Source organism: Lentinus tigrinus (genome assembly GCF_003813185.1).
Source record: "Lentinus tigrinus ALCF2SS1-7 unplaced genomic scaffold L226scaffold_36, whole genome shotgun sequence".
In the NCBI taxonomy this organism is placed as follows: Eukaryota; Fungi; Basidiomycota; class Agaricomycetes; order Polyporales; family Polyporaceae; genus Lentinus; species Lentinus tigrinus.
The window spans coordinates 164348-182589 of NW_027137945.1; the positions used below are offsets into that span (position 1 = coordinate 164348).

The following is an 18242-nucleotide window of genomic DNA, read 5'->3' on the forward strand; positions in this document are numbered from 1 at the left end:
TAGATACATCATGTATACATGCCTAGTCGGTGAGTTTCAGTATGAAATCACCCCGGACCAGTTCCTCCAGCTCCGCCGCAACCAACTGACGTTCCGCCTCAAATCCATCCATGTTTCCTATACGGGGCACGCTAATGCATACGTCGTCCAGGATGAAACCAGCGTCGGAACGAGCCCGAAGGCAATCCCTGAGCTCGATTAAAAAGCCGTCATGCCAATAGCGGAGATCCAGGCGCAAGTTGCAGAGATTCGGAAGGGAGGTCGCGTACGTATCGGGGAAGGAAGGTGGCACAACCCGGCCGGGGCAGACGGTATAAGGACTGAAGATGAAGAGGGGGTCGCTCTGATCAGGTTCTAGTCCGTAGTGCGTGAAGGCCGTGATTCGAGGGAAGTCGCGAACGAAAAAATGGATCACAATGGGGTCTGGGCATTCAGACCAATCCTGGTGGATGGTAAGCTCTGTGACCGGGGCCCGGGACAGGAGGTCGCCCAAATCCCTCAGTAGATCGGGGAAAGCGTACCCCCAGCGAGACATGTTGATATTAACGAACGTCAGAGCCAGCCGGCCGTACCCTCCCGGACCCCAGCACTCGAAGTCCTCGTCTCTCACCACGACACGCGTGGCCGCCTCGAGGACCGGAATGCACGCCGCATCATAAGGAATGACGCTCGCGATGCCGGTGTTCCCGAACGGATGATTGGGTCTGTCGACGTTGATGCGGATATGGACGTCGATGTTGACCGAGGGGTCGAAGCGGATGTGAGAGAGGACATGGTGCACCTCCCGCGGGTCGTCTGCGGTCAGGTAGACCTCGCGAAGTCTCGGCAGCGCGATGCTCATCTTGGACTGGTCCTCGCCGAAGATAGGGAACGCCCGGTCGATCTTCAGAAACTCGAGACGTTGGCAAGTAGCCATGATGCTCAGGAACTGGTCAAGGTAGCACCGATCCTGCGCGGGAGAGCAACCCAAGGACAACGCTCGCAGGTTCGGGATGATCGGCGAGCCCCAGTTGACACGGAGGTGCGTGAAGTGGACAGCTTGCAAGTTCGGCACCAGATCGGGCCTGATGAAAGGCTGGAAGTCGTGGTCCCTGGTGCGAGGAACGGTGTTCACCCAGAGCTCCTTGAGCTTGGGCATCGAACTCCAGCAGAAGATGCTGGTGAGACCACTGAGAATGTCCCGGTCGTCCAGCTCGGGGATGATCAGCTTCTCGATCCTGTGTGCATTCTTGTGCAACGTTGACACGAAGAACGGGATCGGAGCGGGATCGTGGAAGGTGATCTCCAGGGTGACATCGTCGGGGAGGAACTTGTCGAGGCTGTTGCCCAATACCTCCCCGGTCGATCCAACGTCGATGACCCTCCACAGGCTAGGAGAGGTGGTAGCAATCTCACGCCAGTACTTGCAGGTGCTGGAGGCTGGGAGCCACTTCTTATAGCTTCGGTAGAGCTTCCACGGAGCCAAGTCGCGGACAACCTCGGTCTCCACCATGTGTTTGAAAATCATGAGTAGGAGTTCCGCTGGGAACTTTTGTATCGTAGGCTTTCCCAGCTGTCTAGAGTCCACTGGCTTGGACAACTCAGTGCACTCCTGATTGAGTGCGACGGAGCGACGCTGGTGCGTAGTGTGGAGTCAGTCGCTTGCTGAAAGCGCTTCAGGATACTGGCACGTACTGGAGAAGGAATCGGCGACATCGGAATGCGCAAGCGAGAGTGGGCGTAGAGTTAGAAGATTGAAAGATGAGGGAGCCTATGCCGAGCAGATGCGTTTCGAGGCCTTTATCACGGCGATGGTTGACTACCTGGACGAGCACAGACAATGTTCCTGCAAAAGATGTAGGAACAAAGTGACGCAGCAGCTATACGACGACCAGTCAATGTACAAGAAGAACTTTGAATGGGTAACTACAACGAGCACTAACTTTGATGGTACTAACAATGCTTGCCATAGCAATACACAACACAGGATGGCAAGTCGACGCGACCACGGCAACGCTGGCCATAAATTTTCCTCGTCAGGGATGCGGCTGTTGTCAGATGTACCTTGTACCATGACTCACACATTGTCTACATCGTCGTAGATTCGTCAAGAGATTTCTTGTCAACGTTTAAGCGGCGGTGCTTCAGTCCGCGTGAAGGTCGACTGTTTCCCTTGTTTATGGCACTGTTCGCGGAGTAGACTCGGCGGAAACCTAACGCGAACACCGGTTGGATGGATCATGCACTGAGATTGAGCTGCTCATGGCAGCTTCATGCCTCGTTGCCGACGACTCTGGACCGGTGATGCCCCTGCACTGGCAGCGTTCGCGTGCACTACCTCAGAGCCAGTTTAAAATGAGAGGCGACTATAGAAGATAAAATGCAAGAGAGTGCGGGGAAGAATAGATGAGTGAAGAGGATAGTCACCAGGGCGCGGTCGCCATGACCTCGTTCACCACGTGGCCCATCAAAGATCTCGATAGTGATCCTACGGCCTGGGCTCTCCCGCGGCTACTGAAAGCTGGTTCTTCCAACTGCCCAGCACTCGAGTGCGTCCGACCGCATAGACTCACCTCGAATATTCATCAACACTAAATTACGGCATATAATACTATATTCGCCTACCACATGTTCCAACTCTTTGATGCACTGATGACCTTCGTCACTGGCCTCATCCCTCTCACCTCCATAACACTCGGCATACACTCTCCTGAGCACACTTCTCCACTTTCCCCCATGATAATATCTACCGACGTGCTAAATTTCTCGCGACGCCTTGATCAACCGGACCGACGACCGCTCTCCCCACCGAACCCTTCGTCGGGAAGTACGCGCAGGAGCGGGCAAGGTGGTATGTGCCCGCGAATCGCCCTTGCTCATCCTCGAATCACAAGCCCTGCACACTGGTGTACGATACGCAAACCTCGAATATGGGCAAGTACCCGATCCGCAGTCTCAAGGACCTCCGTCACGTCCTGCGCCGGTCTCGAGAAAGACCGCGGAGGCCCGTACGGGACGGGCGCACGCTATTGTCGATTCACCGGTGACACCGACATGCACTCGCCGGGTGCAACTCTTCGTGCTCGACCTATTCGTAGTGAGCGTTCCTAGATAAACTCTGGTTGACGTGGCAGACCAATCTGATCGAGACGAGACGAGGCTGCGGCCAGAGGAATCTGGACGCATATACAACCTCCCTGACATGTCAACCTTCCGAGCTTTTCAAGTCGACTCGCGCAGAATCTCAAAGTAGCAAGGCGGACTTGACGGAAAGTCAGAGAGCTTTGGACGAGGCAGAACTTCTGCGCCCTCGTATGCGACATGGGGATCAACGCTACGTACTCCCAATGAGACCCTCGCCTACATCTTGCTGATATGCTGTACGATCTATGCTATCCGGGGGTACGTTTCTCCAGTGAGTCATTTTCGCTCAACCACCTCTTTTGCACTGCGGCGGGAGCGTCTGAAAAGGATGAAGCGCCGGTAAGTCTTCCGACCATACGCAAGCTCTCCCCTTCGCACAATTAATCCCTGTCAGTCGGTTCTCTGCAGATGCGTGTCTTGGTATGGTTTGACTTGTACCGTGCCCTCAGCCTGGCTCCCGATATCGTTGCGGAAGAGGAGTCATGTGGCAGCCCGGTTTCCCACGAGTAGTTCTCATCCGCAGCAGGCGCCAGACGTCTCATTCCAGTCTATACACCGCGATACATGGTTCAAAGGAAAGATCTAGCCGAGAGTGAGTGAAATTGTCCTCCGTATGACATCTTGACCGCCTGACGATCTCGGGACAGAGATATCTTGATCATATTGCCTCGACAGGTCGTTAGCCGCTATCTTACCCGCCAAAGTCACGGACGTCCGTCGCTTGCCCGAGATAGCGCTGTTCTGCAGAAGCGCCTCCATATAATCTTAAACCATATATCTGTGAGAAGCAACTGTCCAGTCTTGCATACTCACGTTCATCCTTCCGACGCGACTCTCACAGCAACCGCCGTTATGTCTGTTTCAAATACCGCCCCCAGCACTGCGACCGGGGTCAGTACTTCTGCTGGCCCGCTCAAGGTTCCCCCGTTCAAGCACCCCCTCGATCCTTTAACCCCTGATGAGGTGATCTCCCCTGATCTCGATAAGTATGTGCGTGCAATGCTAACAGCCGTTTATCTTGATCTCGCCAGATCGTCGCCGTGTCGCATAGCGTCCGGCGGTACGTCGCAGAGAAGACGGACATCAAGGCCATTAGGTTCATCACCAACTACTTGCTTCCGCCTCCGAAGAAGGCGGTACTTGCCTTCCTCGGGATTCCCCTGCAGAGTGGGGAGAAGCCCGAGCCTACGACGGAGATCGTACGCAAGGCCGAAGTAGACGTAAGTTGCCTCTTGTTCTCTCACTGATCCGTACTCACTGTCTTGTGCGCCCGGCGTATAGTTTGTCGATGCTGTGACCGGGAATGCGTACAACGCCATCTTGGCACTGAATGGCCAAGATTGGATCGTGGAGAGCATAGAGAAGCTCCCTGAAGGCGTGCAACCTCAGATCTCCGTCGAGGAGCTGTTGCTCTGCGAGGAGATCATCCGGGCTGACGAGCGCGTCATCAAGCTTGCCGCGGAAGTTGGTGAGTGTGTCGCAGTGGCCAACCCAGCTGTGTGACTGACCAGCCTCCCCAGGTGTCAAGCCCGATCAGCTTTACGCTGATGGATGGGCAATCGGCTATGACGCTCGCTTCCCTTCGAGCAATCGCATTCAGCAAGCTCTGATGTTCGCGCGCTGGTCTCGTCATGAGAACCTGTACGCGCATCCTCTAGTCAGTCCCCGTCCCAAATGCGTTTACTGCTACGTAGCTGACAGCGCCCAGGACTTCGTCCCAGTCATCGATTCCATCACGAAGAAGGTCGTCCATATCGACTTCCCTCCGAACTACAAGAAGAAGGAGTCGCAGTCTCTCTTCGACAACACTGGCGTGGACGTGGAGCTCAGCGCTGCCTCCACGGCGCCGCCTGACCTCCAAGCTGACGCTCGCGAGGCTGCGAATAGGAAGCGTCTTCCCCCTCCACAGAAGTCATATGACTTCCTCCCGGATCTCCTCGCCGAGAAGGAGGGCTTCAAGTTCCGCGATGACATCAAGCCACTGCACGTCGTCCAGCCCGAGGGCGTCAGCTTCAAGATCGATGGGCATGTGCTTGAGTGGCAAAAGTGGAAGATGCATATCGGTGAGCACAGGTGACTCCGTAGATATCAGTTGTTTCTTACAAGGTTCTGTCAAGCTTTCCACCATCGCGAAGGTGTCGCGCTCTCGACGATCACGTACAACGACGACGGGAATGTTCGGCCTGTGTTCTACCGCCTCTCGCTATCTGAGATGGTCGTTCCCTACGGCGCGCCTGAACATCCTCATCCCAGGAAGCATGCATTCGACGTGTACGTATCATGTCATTGGACCCCAAATCGCCTTCTCACAGCATCCTCAGCGGCGAGTACGGAATGGGCACCATGGCGAACGAGTTGACGCTCGGATGCGATTGCCTAGGCAAGATCCACTACTTGGTAGGTCAAGCGCCGACTGCTAGGGACGCACAAGCTCACCCGTGCCCACTCTAGCCCGGGTCATATGTTGCGCACGACGGAAGCGCCGTCGTCGTGAAAAACGTCATCTGCATCCACGAAGAGGACGCCGGCCTGCTGTGGAAGCACACCGACTTCCGTGTTGGGGGACGCGCGCAAGCCGTGCGCAGTCGCAGGCTCGTCATTCAGCAGATCTGCACGCTCGCCAACTACGAGTACATCTTCAACTACATGTTCTACCAGGACGGCAACATCGAACTCGAGGTCCGCCTCACTGGCATCCTACAAGTCTACGTCAAGGACGGCGAGGAGCCCAATCCCTTCGGCACCACGCTCGCGCCCAACGTCAACGCTCATTACCACCAGCACCTCTTCTCCGTCCGTGTCGATCCCATGGTGGATGGTATCCAGAACACTGTCGTGGAGACCGACATCCTCCCGCTGCCCAACGCGCCTACGGGGTCCCCTGTCAACCACCTCGGGAACGCGTTCATCACGAGCGGCAAGCCCATCACAGTTGCATCCGAGGGTGCACGCGACTTCGACTACGAGAAGGACCGGCGGTGGTCGATCATCAACCCGAAGGTCGTGCACCCGCACTCGAAGAGGAACGCGGGGTACTCGATCATGGGCAAGGGCGCGGCAACGCCGATGATGGCGCTCCCGGACAGCGTGGTTGCGAAGCGTGCGCAGTTCGCGACGAAGCCGCTGTGGGTTGTGAAGGACGTCGAGGGCCCGAAGGGCGGGCGTATGTGGCCCTCGGGCAAGTATGTGCCGCAGACGCGGGACGTCCCCTCTGATTCGATCGCGAATTGGGCTAAAGGAGACGACAAGCTCTCTGAGGAGGATATCTTGCTCTACATTACCATGGGTACGTGTGCTGCGTCTGTTACAAGGGTGACTGGGCTGATCATCGACGTTCCGCTGCAGGTATTACGCACATTCCTAGACCTGAGGACTGGCCGGTCATGCCGGTCGAGCATCTCCGCCTGCTCTTCCGTCCGACCAACTTTTTCGAGGCGAACCCAAGTATGGATGTGCCTGGCGCGAACGACAAGAAGAGTTGTCCGGCGTTCCCGGAGGGCACGGAAGCGTCCACTGGCGGAGCTCACTGCTGTAATTAAACTAACGATGTAAGTTGAGGTACCATTAGGAATCGTCAAGTAGAAAAATGTGTATGTAATACTAGTCCACTGGGAGAATGGCATCTGGGATGATTGGTCGTGACTACCACTAGTACTATGCACTGGGTGAGAATCTTCATCGCATGAGGGGGTTACTTTCAGAGTCTACATACAGCTGTTCGATAATCATCTTCTTACGCTTTTCATAACCACGTATTCGATCCAAACACGTACACTCGTGAAGTATCCGTGCACGAGGGTCCAGACCAGGCTCATTGATGAAGGTAGATATTGTCGTAATCTAGATTTCGTCTTCCGCCGGCGTTTGCCGGCGTCTGAGAGTTGCCAGCAAGTGTCGTCGATATGGAGACACTACTTACCTTCAACGTTCAACGTCCAACAGTCATCTGCGTTGCGTAGGTAGGTGCTCCGACCACTGTGACTCAGTATGGCTTCAGATGAAAGCGTTTGACGTCCACTTCTCTTCAGGGAGTGCGCTTAGCGCCCGCTCATGCTGGCAACTTCAAGCTCGGGAAGAGTCGTAGATTCAAGTTGTCTTTGCGCAATCGAGGATATCTTATTTTTATCTCTTCTTTCTTGAAGGCTTACTTATACAGGAGAGTTGAGAGTGACCTCGGACAGCCACGCTCATGTTACTTTTTTTTTCTTTCTCTTTCTCGACCTCCCCATCTCTCCCCACCCGGCGCCTCTAATTCAGCTGAACGAACTGACGCGGGATCGGATGAGGAAATTTTGAAGGAGATGGTGTCTCCTACACATGCCCTCTTACCGTCAACTCATCGACTTTGTCCGGAGCGCTTATGACCGACGACCGTCCTGCGTGCCACGTTCGAGTCGGATCGACTACAGATTGAAGGCCTATGACGCACCAAGAGCAGACGTATGTTTTCCACTAACACATATAAGATACGCCGGCCTTGTACGGGAGGATTTACAGTCACTGGTGGGCAAGTTTGAGTAGTGGTCGACATGCGGCCGCGGAGTCGTCGCATTGTGAGACTTTTCGCGTGAACTATATCTCCATACTGAACTGCATTGTCCAGTCAAGTGTATATGCACTGTTGCACATCCTGATAGGAGGATTTTAAGTGGTGAGTCTCTCTCCACTGCTTTCCCCCCTCTAACTGACGTGATCGATCTTTCTTCCCAGAGATACCGCCTGCCCACAAGTAACATATCTAGTTAAGCTCTCATCACCAGTAATCGCTAATTTGAGCAATTTCCGATGACTATTCTCCGGTCGGTCCTTATGCAAGGTGTATTTCATGCCTCGCACGACAAGCACCACCCTTTCGGATATTCTGACCTGCCGGTCGCTCGAGCGGCACGCCCTCAACTGGAGCTTTTACTAGCGCCTACGAATTACAGACGGACCTGAACTCACCGCTCGAGGTTCTTCGCACTTGCGCGACTAACCTGGAAATCCGTTCCATCACCATCATCGTACCGCTATGGCAAGGCTCATCGGACCCTCGGGCACCTGCGGGTTGCATGTTCTACTGGGCATGTTCTGTTGGCCGATTGCTGCATGCAGACGCTATAGGCTGTTCCTTGGCATGTGTGCGGGCTACGCATCGCGCCACCGTCCGTATAGGACTCCCATACCAAGTCTTGTGGTGCCCACGGTCATGGGTGAGCGCATTCATTACGTCTTTGTGATTGCTACTTATGCTGACGTCGTCTCTATGAATGACACTTTCGCAGTATAAAGGCCATCCTCGTCGCAATCTGACTAAACCTCCGTAGGCTCATGGCATCCTCGATTACACATTGCTGCCGCTCTGTCCCATAATTGCGGTGATAGTAGTGCTGAGTCGGCGGGCATCGTGGTATTCGCAGCCGGAGCGGGCGAAGCCTTACTGCGGTTCCGAGTCTTAGCGGGGCGCCATGGCTCTAGCGGAGTCGGTTGGCAATGCATTCGTGGTAAGTTCTCGGGAACGAGGATGTCATGGGCGGTAGCTCGCAGCGCGCGCTCTCAATGTCGCCGCGTTCAATCCGAGCTCGTGATAGATTAACCACGATATTCCACATCACTCCACAGGTACCTCAATTGGACTTGCACATACAGCCCCGGGCTCATTTGATTTCCAGTACACCTAGAGCATGGACTCGTGTTGTGCGCGCTGCGCGCCTCCACTACTTATCACACTTCTAATTCAGTCGGTCAGTACGATGATTACCGTTGGTGTGCCATGAGTGGTGAATATTAAGCGCTATTCGCCTTAACAGTGATACCTCTTCGCATGTCTCTGAAAAAGACGAATAAAGGGGAGTGACTCCTTGTCTTTGTCAAATAACACCTGCCAGGATTGCCTCTCTCAAGGTAGCGCACACATAGAGTTCGCGTCATGCGCGGAGTCCGTGGGCGCCGCTCTAGAAGCGCAACGCAACGCCCGTCCGGGTTTGTGCACATCTTCTCTAGCTTCCCCAACCCCTTGACGGCCGCAGCTGATACCGTGCACACAGATCTGCCGTCCGTCAACCTAGGCCATGAATGCGATGTCAGCTACTTCGAGAGGATTCTTGCTGGGTCAAGCTAATGTCGTTATGCCCGCTTCCGGTCGGAGAAACTTTTCTGGCAGCGAATTGGGCCATTCAGTCTTGTGTACTCTGCGCTTCATTATGTCCGTGGCGGTCGCGCCTTGCCGAAGAGATGCAAGGGTACCTTCTTCTGAACTCCGAGCGAGCAACAACCCGTTGTATCGAGCCAGTATTCGGGGAAACAAGTGAACGGTAGCTGTGGTGAGTCATCGCCAGAATACTATCACTTGCTTCTGGCAATGTCACTATCAGGCCCGCACTGACTACGCGTGATACCCAGGTAAACGGTCAACGATATAGCGGTGCGCCAAGTCCCGCGGCTGAGCCCCACATATTGCATAAATAGTGAGTAGAACCGCTCCTTTGCCACCATTCATCCCACCCCCTCTCGTCCATGTCTCTCAACCCTCAAACCGTAGCTTCGAAGTGGCTCTCCGCCTGCACGTCGGTTTTGCAGAAAGCGGATGCCAACGCTTTTGCAAACCTTTTCCTCCCTGACGGGTGGCTGCGGGACCTTCTAGTCTTCACGTGGGACATTCGCTCCCTCGCCGGTCGCGAGAAGATCTCTTCGTACCTCTCCAACACGTTGTCCCAGGCCCGTATCTCCGCCGTCAAGCTCGACGAGAATGCCGATCTCTCCCCTCGCACCTTCCCCGCAGCACTGAACCGTGGTACTGGTGTCGAGTTCGCATTCACCTTCGAGTGTCAGCACGGTCATGGTCATGCAGCGGTTCGCCTCCTCGCTGACACGGATGGCGAGTACCGTGCATTCACAGTCTTGACCATGGTGTCGGACCTGCCTGGCCATGAGGAGCTCAGCATCCTGCCGTGGCGGGACGATGTGACTGGCATTGCCGAGAGGCACATGCAGAAGGATTATGAGCAGTGGGTCCACAACGTCGAGACTAACCCTCAGGTCATCATATGTAAGTCCCGTACCGTTCTCAATGCCTATCACCTTGGTCACTCACATGTCTATACTAGTGGGAGCTGCGCAGACAGGACTACAAATAGCGGCTCGCTTCAAGCAGATGGACATCCCCACTTTGGTCATCGAGCGGCACGCTCGTGTCGGTGATACTTGGAGGAAGAGGTACCCGACATTGACCCTGCATACAGTCAGGAAGCACCACACTCGTAATTGGACCGCTTCTTATTCGTCGCGGCGCTTTCGCTGATGTTATTTTCGTTCTCAGTTCTGTATCAGCCCTTCCCCACAAACTGGCCCGAGTTCACCCCTCGCGACAAGCTTAGCGACTGGCTGGAGCACTATGCGTCCATCCAAGACCTTGTTGTCTGGACGAACTCCGAGCTCCAGTCGCGACCCATCTACGATGAAAAGAACCACGTCTGGGATGTGATCGTCCTCCGCAACGGCGTCCCTGTCAAACTGCGTCCGGCGCACATCGTCCTCGCCACAGGCACCCTCGGGCGCCCAAACATTCCCAACATCCCCGACATGGAGCGGTACCATGGTCGCATCCTCCATTCGTCCGCGTTCCCGGGAGGCGAGCACTTCGCCGGTCAGAAGGCAGTCGTGGTCGGGGCAGGGAACAGCTCCATCGACGTCTGCCAGGACCTCGCGCTTCGTGGTGCCTCGTCAGTCACGATGGTCCAACGTTCGCGCTCGTGCGTGATGACACGCGACTTCGTGTGCGACCAGGTTAGAGGCGCCTTCCCGGAGAACGTTCCGCTGGACGTCGCCGATTTCCGCTTCGCGTCGATGCCGCTCGGCCTTCTCAAGCAGGTCCTCATTGCTGACCAGGACTCCGCATGGGAGGCCAACAAGGAACTTCACGAGAAGCTGCGCAAGGGTGGCGTCAACTTTGACCTGGGCCCTGAGGGCCAAGGAGTTTACCCGCTGGTTTTCGAGCGACTGGGAGGTGAGTCACCTGGCTCTGTCCGAACTTTGTTCCAGCGCTGACACGTCGCACAGGGTACTGTCAGTCAAATATCCGCAACCTAGCTGTATCTCCGCTGACGTCTAGCTCTTACAGGGATGGACAAGGGAGGTGCGGACCTCATCGCGGACGGAAGGATCAAGGTGAAGGCAGGCCTCTCGCTCAAGCACTTCACGCGCGACGGCATCGTCCTCAGCGACGGTACTGAATTACCCGCCGACCTAGTGGTGTTCGCGTAAGTGGCGTCTTCTTTTTGTGGCTATAGCCGCTTTGATGACACTAACGACTGTGAACTTTGTCAGGACGGGATACGTTCACATGCGGGAGGCTAACAGCGAACTTCTTGGCAAGAACGTAATCGACCAAACCGAGGAGGTATACGGGCTCGACGATGAGGGTGAAATTAAGGGCAGCTACCGTCCCTCTGGGCATCCTGGGGTAGGGATACATCGCGCCCATTCATATTCATGAACGGTATGGTATGCTGATGGACTGTCGTTGTAGCTTTGGTTCGCAACAGGCGACTTCTTCACTTCTCGCTTCTTGTCAAAGCCGCTGGTAGGTCTACACGCATCTTGCCATATCGCCTCATTCACATGCACACAACTGATTTTGCTTTCCTCAGGCAATTCAGATCAAAGCACAAGAGCTTGGCCTGATGCCGAAGGACGGAAAACGCGAGGGCGCCAAGTTGAAGAACTGAGATAGCATGTATCCTAACACCAGCATATGAAGGCGCACACAAGCTTGTGTAACATAGAGTATAGTGATATTCAATGATTCGTGTGTATTGTAGGCTGAGAAACTTTGTGGCGAATTTTTGAGCATGCAATCATCGTTAGAACAATACGACGTACCGCTTACACAAGCTCGAGCTCGTGACGAAAGTCGCCTACGAGCGAGTGCAATTCTTCGTCATGGCGACTTAAAGACTGCTCGCACTTGGCTTTGATCTCCTCTGCCACCAGAAACTCGATGTCAAGGATATCCAGTCCAACCGCGCCAAGTGACTTCCGTCGCCGTAGAATCTCTACCAACGTATCCACATAGTCCGGGTACCAGGGCAAGTATTGCAGCTGTATGTGACGGAGGCTCGGTACTACGACGTTCATAGACGCAGAGCCGTCAGGCGTAGAGGGGCTCTCCACGAGGGCACGGAGCATCGCAACAGGGCTCCGATACCCTGAAACCAGTAGCCGCTGGAGAGTGGGGTATGCGGCGAACGTATCCTTCCAAGTCGTCGCACTTTTCGAGATGGCGCCCATGTCACCCAGGAGTTTGAGTTCCTCCAGCGGGGCTCCAGCGAAGATGTCACGGAACTCGCGAAGCCCGCGGTTGAAGTAGAACTCCCACTTCCTGTCCGTGGAGCTACGGAGCTTGAACGTGACCTTCGTATCCCCGCGCCACGCCCGAAGCTTCGCGTGCGTTTGGAAAAACGCTAAATCGGCGCGAGTGACGGCACGGAGGATAGGGAACCCACTCCTGTCTCTGGGAAGGAGAGAGACAAATGCGTCCACAGCTGTGCTGATGTCCGTTCTGCTGTCGTAGGTGCCGACAATGCGGACAGACGACTCGATCGGGAGGTCGATGTAGGAGAGGAAGCGCGCGACAACGGGGGTCTTGTCCCAGATGACGAATCTGCGCATCTTGGACATCGGGACGACACGGTGCTCTCTCTCCGGAGGGAGGTTGACGAGGACTATGGTCGAAATGGATTGCTGAAGTTGGAGCTCTTCGAGGGCTTCGCACCCAGCGAGCATATCGATCAACTGCTCGTACGAGTACATGCCGCCAAACATAGCCGACACGGTGCAGCCACGGAGATCGAGGCGCCTGAGCTTATGGTAAGCAGCGGGCTCGAAGTCGATGAGGAAGCACGAAAGGCGGAAGGTATGGAGGTCGGGGAAGCGATCCGGAGTGAATCCTAGAGGGGCCTGCCTAATCATCATGCCTATCGCGCTGGTGATTGAGAGGTCTAGCTCCTGTAGAGCGGCGAGCTTTTCTTTGAAAATGGTACGGCGGACCACTGCGAAGCTACCGCTGGTCATCTCGGGGAGAGCCAACTTCCGGATGCGGTGCGAAATAGCGCAGATAATCGGAATTGCATCGAGCGCAAGCAGGGAGTCGCGGAAAATGAAGTCGAGGGGCAAGGTCCGCGTGCGAGGAAGCGATATCTGCAGCCACTTCAAGCTCTTGTCCACATGTATGACATGCCAGAGGCTAGGCGTCATGACTGCTACAGCTCGCCACTCTCGGCAAACGAGCATAATGCGGGTCCAATGGCATGCATGGTTCCTATCGAGAGCAGCGATATCAGGCTGAGGACACCGACAGAAACATGACTGCTCCCAATCTTGCTTGAAGATAGGAATGAGTACGTCCTCCGGAAGATGGGAGGGCATCTGGTGGTAACAGAACACTTTCAGCATCTAGTATGACAACTACGTGGTATAACATACCCTCAGACAGGTGAGTCGTGCTGGCAGCAGCTAATAGATTGCGTTGCTGAGACAGCTCGGCAAAAGAACACTAGTGGTCGGCAATTGCCGCGAATCGAGATAGCGATTGTACGTGACAAGAGGCCCCTGGGACTTAATGCAATGGAGTAGCACGGAAGTTGCATGCTGAGGGAGTCACTAAGGATATCTTTGATTCCCTGATCACGGTTGAACGTTGAACTCCATCCAGGTGAAAGATGCAACTCGATCAGGACTACGTGGCAGCGTAAGTTGAGGCACTAATTCTGGAGAATACAGTGGTTTTGGATTGCACAAACAGAAACGGGGAAACAGCAGCGTCAAACATAGATATAAAAACGTGACCCTGCCAGGACAGCTGTTCCGCCGAACTCTCGTAAATGTGACGATGATGGGAGAAAGAATGGAATTCCAGCGTACCTTACTACGACCAAGTGGTGTTGCCCAAAGTACTAGCCTTGGATGAAATGATCGTCGTCGCACATGCTTAAGAACAAGCGGAGGTTCTTGCACACTTCCAACCACCCGACTCCCTTCTCCGTCTCCTGCGCAACGTATGGCTCGGCCCTCTCCATAGCCGCCGCCATGGCCCGCGCCTCGTCCGAGTAGATTGCCACTTTGTCGTCGGGCAACTTCAGCAAGAGATAAATGCCACGCATGCCGACGCGAGCAAGCTCCAGCGGGCAGCAGAAGAGCTCCGCGATGAGCGAGACACGGTAGTTGCTGTCCAGGAACTGGTCCATCGACGCGCCGCCGCGGCCCAGGCCGGCCATGAGCATCCCAAAGCCTGTCGGGGCGACCCTGCCCGGGTAGGTCGTGGGGCGGACCCAGCCGCGCATGACACGCAACGCAGACGCTATGGCGGCCAAGCCGTCTTTGAGCGCAGCGGCGTCGTCTACAGCGGCCTTCGCAGCGATGATGCCGGAGTCGAGGAGGAACGCGCGCGCACCCTCGAGGTTGTTGGTGGACTGTCGCTCCTTCGCGTCCTTCTCCACGGTCTGGAGAAAAGCGATAGCCCCGCGTAGGATTTCGCCCTTCGTGAAGCCGAATCCGCTGTAGCTGTAATCGAAGTAGTTGCCGTTCTCCTCCTCCTCCTCGTCTTCATCATCATCTAATACCTCGTCGTCCTCGTGCTTCTTCATGACCTTCTCCTCTCCAGTGTCTCTGGATTCTTTCTTCCTGCGGGGCGGGGCTGGATTCTCCCAAGCCTCGTCGATCTCAGTCGTGCTATCCGCGCGTATCTTCGTCAGGAAGAGTTCTCCGCCCATGTCGACCAGATTCTGGGGATGCATATGTCAAGGTCAAAGGCACTAGTAAGCGTACCATCTCACGTACAAATGAAGCTTGTTGTTGTTCAATGGCAGTCGCACCAGCCCGCACACCAACGCCCGGGGTAAGGATTAGAGGCGATCCAAGACAGGAGGCGAGCTGTAGCCTTGTACAGGGGGGCGCACGTGCCAATGGTCACGTGGCGGCGACTGCGAGACTGGTGTCTCGGATGGCCTGATACGAGCGTGTCTGATTGCGGATGACTTCTCCTCGCTGTTGATGGTACAGGGGAATCCGAAAGCTGGAGTTAGCTGCTAGTGGGGAATGGCCCCGATGTTTCCGCCAAACACTATCGGAAGGCGCATTATGCTAGATACTATGCGAAAATCCCACTGAATGATCAGAGATCTTCTGGAACTCGATTGATGTGTGCAATAGTGTACTTCCACTCCTGAGGCCTCGTCGCCTCCAGTTTAGGGTTGCAGGTCGGGAGGAGGAGATGAACCATTGCTAGGAGGGTGGGCGCTATTGATGATAAGTACTCCTGATGATAGTGTGGCGGTACAGTTCAATAAGCCCAAGTAAATCAAAGTTGATTCGGCGACTGAACGTCCTCCACATTCAAGAGGAGAGGGTCTGCGACGAGTTCCTTTCATCCTCATCCATGCTTCAGTGTATCTCTGCAGGACCTCGTACCGTGACGCAAACTTCGAGCTTTTCCTCGTATAAACGCTGCTACGATGCAAGGACTGCCGCAACTTGGGTCGACGCCTCCCGCTCTGTCTCGTCATTATAACTGCCGTTCTTCCTAGCTCGGTAAGTGGCTTCTCTGCCAAGTGGTAAGGATCTACTGACAAGCTCTTGTCTGTGGTGTTGTCAACTTCCCGACAACAAAGCGATGTGAACGACCACCGTATCCGGAACAATACCGCCTCGTCGCTTTGACCTCCCGCTGTCGCAACGCAGGCAGAAGATAGGCCAAGCTTCTGATGGCAACAGTAAATCATACATACATCAGTAACCATGCCCGAGCTGGAGAATACACCGGCGGTAGGTGAGGAAGCGCGGCCCTTGATCCCACATCGCCTGGACTGCGTCGTTCTCAATCGTACACTACTGGTTCAGGTGTCGTTCCATGGCTGACAGCTCCCGCTACCTGAATATGGGTTGACGTCGGGCTTATGCGGAACAACTCGCTTTGACCTCGCCGTTGCGCTTTAGTTGCAATGCTTGGGCTGGTCTCAGGTTCTTGCCCTATACGGTAAGTGCCATCGCATAGCCTATCCCGACGCTTTGACTTGAGCCACTCACGCTTTGACCACTATTGTTGCTGTCCTAGGATGTGGCAGAACCGCTTGGACTCTGCGCAGTTGCCTCGATGCCTCGTGTTTTCCGGTATAAAAACGACTGCTGCAAGACCTACAGACCCCAAGTTGGTCCTCGAGCCGATGTGAGTCTCCTCACAGTACCCTCCTCTGGCTGCAGCGAACTGACATACATTCAGACACGTTTTCAGACAACCAGCACAACGCCCTTGACTTCTTTCTCTCCGCCGCAATGCTTCCTGCTTACACGGTGCGTGGTAACATCCATTTTGCGGGCAAGTTGTTGATCGCGCGTCCTGACACAGCCCAACCGTCCCATGGACCACCCCAGGCGCCGCAGAGCTGAGTTCCAGGAACGCCCCCGTCCTAGAGCTATGAGGCTCAGAGGCCCCATGGTCCCTTCTCCGGGACGCAATGCCACCGGACGCGATTTGACGAAGACGCTTCCTCCGGAACTGATCGTCAAGATCTGCGAGTACATGGTGGAGACCGAAGTGGTGCGCGACTTGGCTCCCTGGAAGCTCTACCGGAGCTACAAGAAGTGGATCCCGGCCTCGAGCACCTGCATGCGGTGGCGTAAGATTGCGTTCACGGCCCCCAGTCTGTGGCGAGTTATCGACGTCGGGTCAACCGGGTGGGCATTGCGCTTTGGCCTGGACCTCGTCCCCGACGGAGTTCCCCTGGAGATCACCTTCCACGACCCCGCTCCAATCCCGTTCTTCGTGTCAACGTTGCACAAGAATGCACACAGGATCGAGAAGCTGATCATCCCCGAGCTGGACGACCGGGACATTCTCAGCGGTCTCACGAGCATCTTCTGCTGGAGTTCGATGCCCCAGCTCAAGGAGCTCTGGGTGAACACCGTTCCTCGCGCCAGGGACGACGACTTCCAGCCTTTCATCAGGCCCGAGCTGGTGCCGAACCTGCAAGCTGTCCACTTCACGCACCTTCGTGTCAACTGGGGTTCGCCGATTATCCCGAACCTGCGAGCGTTGTCCTTGGGCTGCTCTCCCGCGCAGGACCGGTGCTACCTTGACCAGTTCCTGAACATTATGGCCACCTGCCAACGTCTCGAGTTTCTGAAGATCGACCGGGCATTCCCTATCTTCGGTGAGGATCAGTCCAAGATAAGCATCGCGCTGCCGAAACTTCGAGAGGTCTACCTGACTGCGGACGACCCGCGGGAGGTGCACCATGTCCTCTCTCACATCCGCTTCGACTCCTCGGTCAACATCGACGTCCACATCCGCATCGACGTCGACGGACCCGAGCACCCCTTCGCGCACACCGGCATCTCGAGCGTAATTCCTTACGACGCGGCGTGCATCCCGGTCCTCGGGGCAGCCACGCGTGCGATTGTGAAGGACTACGACTTCGAGTGCTGGGGTCCCGGAGGGTGCGGCCGGCTGGCTCTGACGTTCGACTATCTCAGAGTCCATTACTGGAGGTACACCGTCTCTGAGCACGCGAAGGAGTTCGGCGACCTCCTGTCCCGAGCCCCGGTTGCAGCGCTCACCATCCAGAAGGAGTGGTCCCCATCCCTAGCCACCGCCGATCTCAGCCGCCTGCTGCGCAAGTTCTCGAAGGTCGTCAGTCTCGAGCACATCGGGCTGAGGAACGACCTTAAGAGCGTGCTCATGCCGCGCGAGTCTCGCGAGAGCAGTCGAGTCTCCTGCATCACCGCCCTGCCTCAGCTCCGTGCCCTGCGGCTCACGGGCATGGTTTGGGATCCGTACTTCGTAATTGGACTCAGGGATTGTTTGCGCGCGCGCTACATGGCTGGACTCTTCCTCGATGACTTGCTGGTCGAATTCCGCGGTCGGGGCACGATGTTCACGAGGAAGGATATCGAGTACCGGACGCTCGACGCGGAGGAGGATATGAAACAGTTGGTCCGGGGTCCGGTGCAAGTGCGGCGGAACTGAGTAGAACCATGAGACGTACCAAATTTATGCCTTATGCCCTTATGTCTATGTGATGTACCTATGACGATCCCTTCATGATGCGATGTGATGTCCACTTCATTCACCTCTTGGCGATTCTCCC

The 18242-nt window shown here is 55.6% G+C and overlaps 7 protein-coding genes across 7 annotated transcripts; 4 read left to right on the plus strand and 3 right to left on the minus strand.

The window, feature by feature from the left end:
- Positions 1 to 22: 22 nt before the first annotated feature.
- On the minus strand, positions 23 to 1695 carry L226DRAFT_616077 (uncharacterized protein; the record flags this gene model as incomplete). Its single annotated transcript, XM_067686859.1, has 2 exons — positions 23 to 1615; positions 1675 to 1695. 2 exons carry the CDS (start codon positions 1693 to 1695, stop codon positions 23 to 25), a joined length of 1614 nt encoding a protein of 537 aa, XP_067531134.1.
- Positions 1696 to 2532: 837 nt separating this feature from the next.
- On the plus strand, positions 2533 to 3334 carry L226DRAFT_225670 (uncharacterized protein). The gene is made up of 2 exons (XM_067673034.1): positions 2533 to 3076; positions 3134 to 3334. The coding sequence occupies exons 1-2, from the start codon at positions 2608 to 2610 to the stop codon at positions 3178 to 3180; spliced, it is 516 nt and encodes a 171-aa protein (XP_067531135.1). The 5' UTR covers positions 2533 to 2607; the 3' UTR covers positions 3181 to 3334.
- A 641-nt stretch (positions 3335 to 3975) lies between these two features.
- L226DRAFT_469937 (peroxisomal copper amine oxidase) lies at positions 3976 to 6662 on the plus strand (the record flags this gene model as incomplete). The annotated part of the gene is made up of 9 exons (XM_067676266.1): positions 3976 to 4086; positions 4155 to 4343; positions 4405 to 4591; positions 4644 to 4780; positions 4832 to 5186; positions 5241 to 5394; positions 5445 to 5520; positions 5575 to 6409; positions 6469 to 6662. 9 exons carry the CDS (start codon positions 3976 to 3978, stop codon positions 6660 to 6662), a joined length of 2238 nt encoding a protein of 745 aa, XP_067531136.1.
- A 2956-nt stretch (positions 6663 to 9618) lies between these two features.
- L226DRAFT_492802 (FAD/NAD-P-binding domain-containing protein) lies at positions 9619 to 11872 on the plus strand (the record flags this gene model as incomplete). The annotated part of the gene is made up of 8 exons (XM_067677403.1): positions 9619 to 10150; positions 10209 to 10361; positions 10421 to 11107; positions 11161 to 11166; positions 11222 to 11360; positions 11428 to 11563; positions 11630 to 11683; positions 11751 to 11872. The coding sequence occupies 8 exons, from the start codon at positions 9619 to 9621 to the stop codon at positions 11826 to 11828; spliced, it is 1785 nt and encodes a 594-aa protein (XP_067531137.1). The 3' UTR covers positions 11829 to 11872.
- Positions 11793 to 13609, minus strand: L226DRAFT_538813 (uncharacterized protein). Its single transcript, XM_067681563.1, has 3 exons — positions 13585 to 13609; positions 11983 to 13527; positions 11793 to 11930 (listed from the first exon to the last, which is right to left on the minus strand). The coding sequence occupies exon 2, from the start codon at positions 13525 to 13527 to the stop codon at positions 11986 to 11988; it is 1542 nt and encodes a 513-aa protein (XP_067531138.1). The 5' UTR covers positions 13585 to 13609; the 3' UTR covers positions 11793 to 11930; positions 11983 to 11985.
- A 237-nt stretch (positions 13610 to 13846) lies between these two features.
- Positions 13847 to 15004, minus strand: L226DRAFT_538814 (uncharacterized protein). Its single transcript, XM_067681564.1, has 3 exons — positions 14938 to 15004; positions 14023 to 14882; positions 13847 to 13960 (listed from the first exon to the last, which is right to left on the minus strand). The coding sequence occupies exon 2, from the start codon at positions 14868 to 14870 to the stop codon at positions 14055 to 14057; it is 816 nt and encodes a 271-aa protein (XP_067531139.1). The 5' UTR covers positions 14871 to 14882; positions 14938 to 15004; the 3' UTR covers positions 13847 to 13960; positions 14023 to 14054.
- Positions 15005 to 16210: 1206 nt separating this feature from the next.
- L226DRAFT_225694 (uncharacterized protein) lies at positions 16211 to 18226 on the plus strand. Its single transcript, XM_067673035.1, has 3 exons — positions 16211 to 16321; positions 16376 to 16446; positions 16502 to 18226. Exons 2-3 carry the CDS (start codon positions 16429 to 16431, stop codon positions 18119 to 18121), a joined length of 1638 nt encoding a protein of 545 aa, XP_067531140.1. The 5' UTR covers positions 16211 to 16321; positions 16376 to 16428; the 3' UTR covers positions 18122 to 18226.
- Positions 18227 to 18242: the final 16 nt, after the last annotated feature.

What these genes read in the sequence shown, in the direction of transcription:
- L226DRAFT_225670 (XM_067673034.1), top strand. Translation starts at nt 2,608, where the DNA reads ATGTTCCAACTCTTTGATGCACTGATGACCTTCGTCACTGGCCTCATC. An exon ending in TCGTGCTCGACCTATTCGTA is followed by an intron (nt 3,077 to 3,133) that starts GTGAGCGTTCCT and finishes GATCGAGACGAG; the next exon opens with ACGAGGCTGCGGCCAGAGGA.
- L226DRAFT_538813 (XM_067681563.1), bottom strand. Translation starts at nt 13,527, where the DNA reads ATGCCCTCCCATCTTCCGGAGGACGTACTCATTCCTATCTTCAAGCAA.
- L226DRAFT_538814 (XM_067681564.1), bottom strand. Translation starts at nt 14,870, where the DNA reads ATGGGCGGAGAACTCTTCCTGACGAAGATACGCGCGGATAGCACGACT.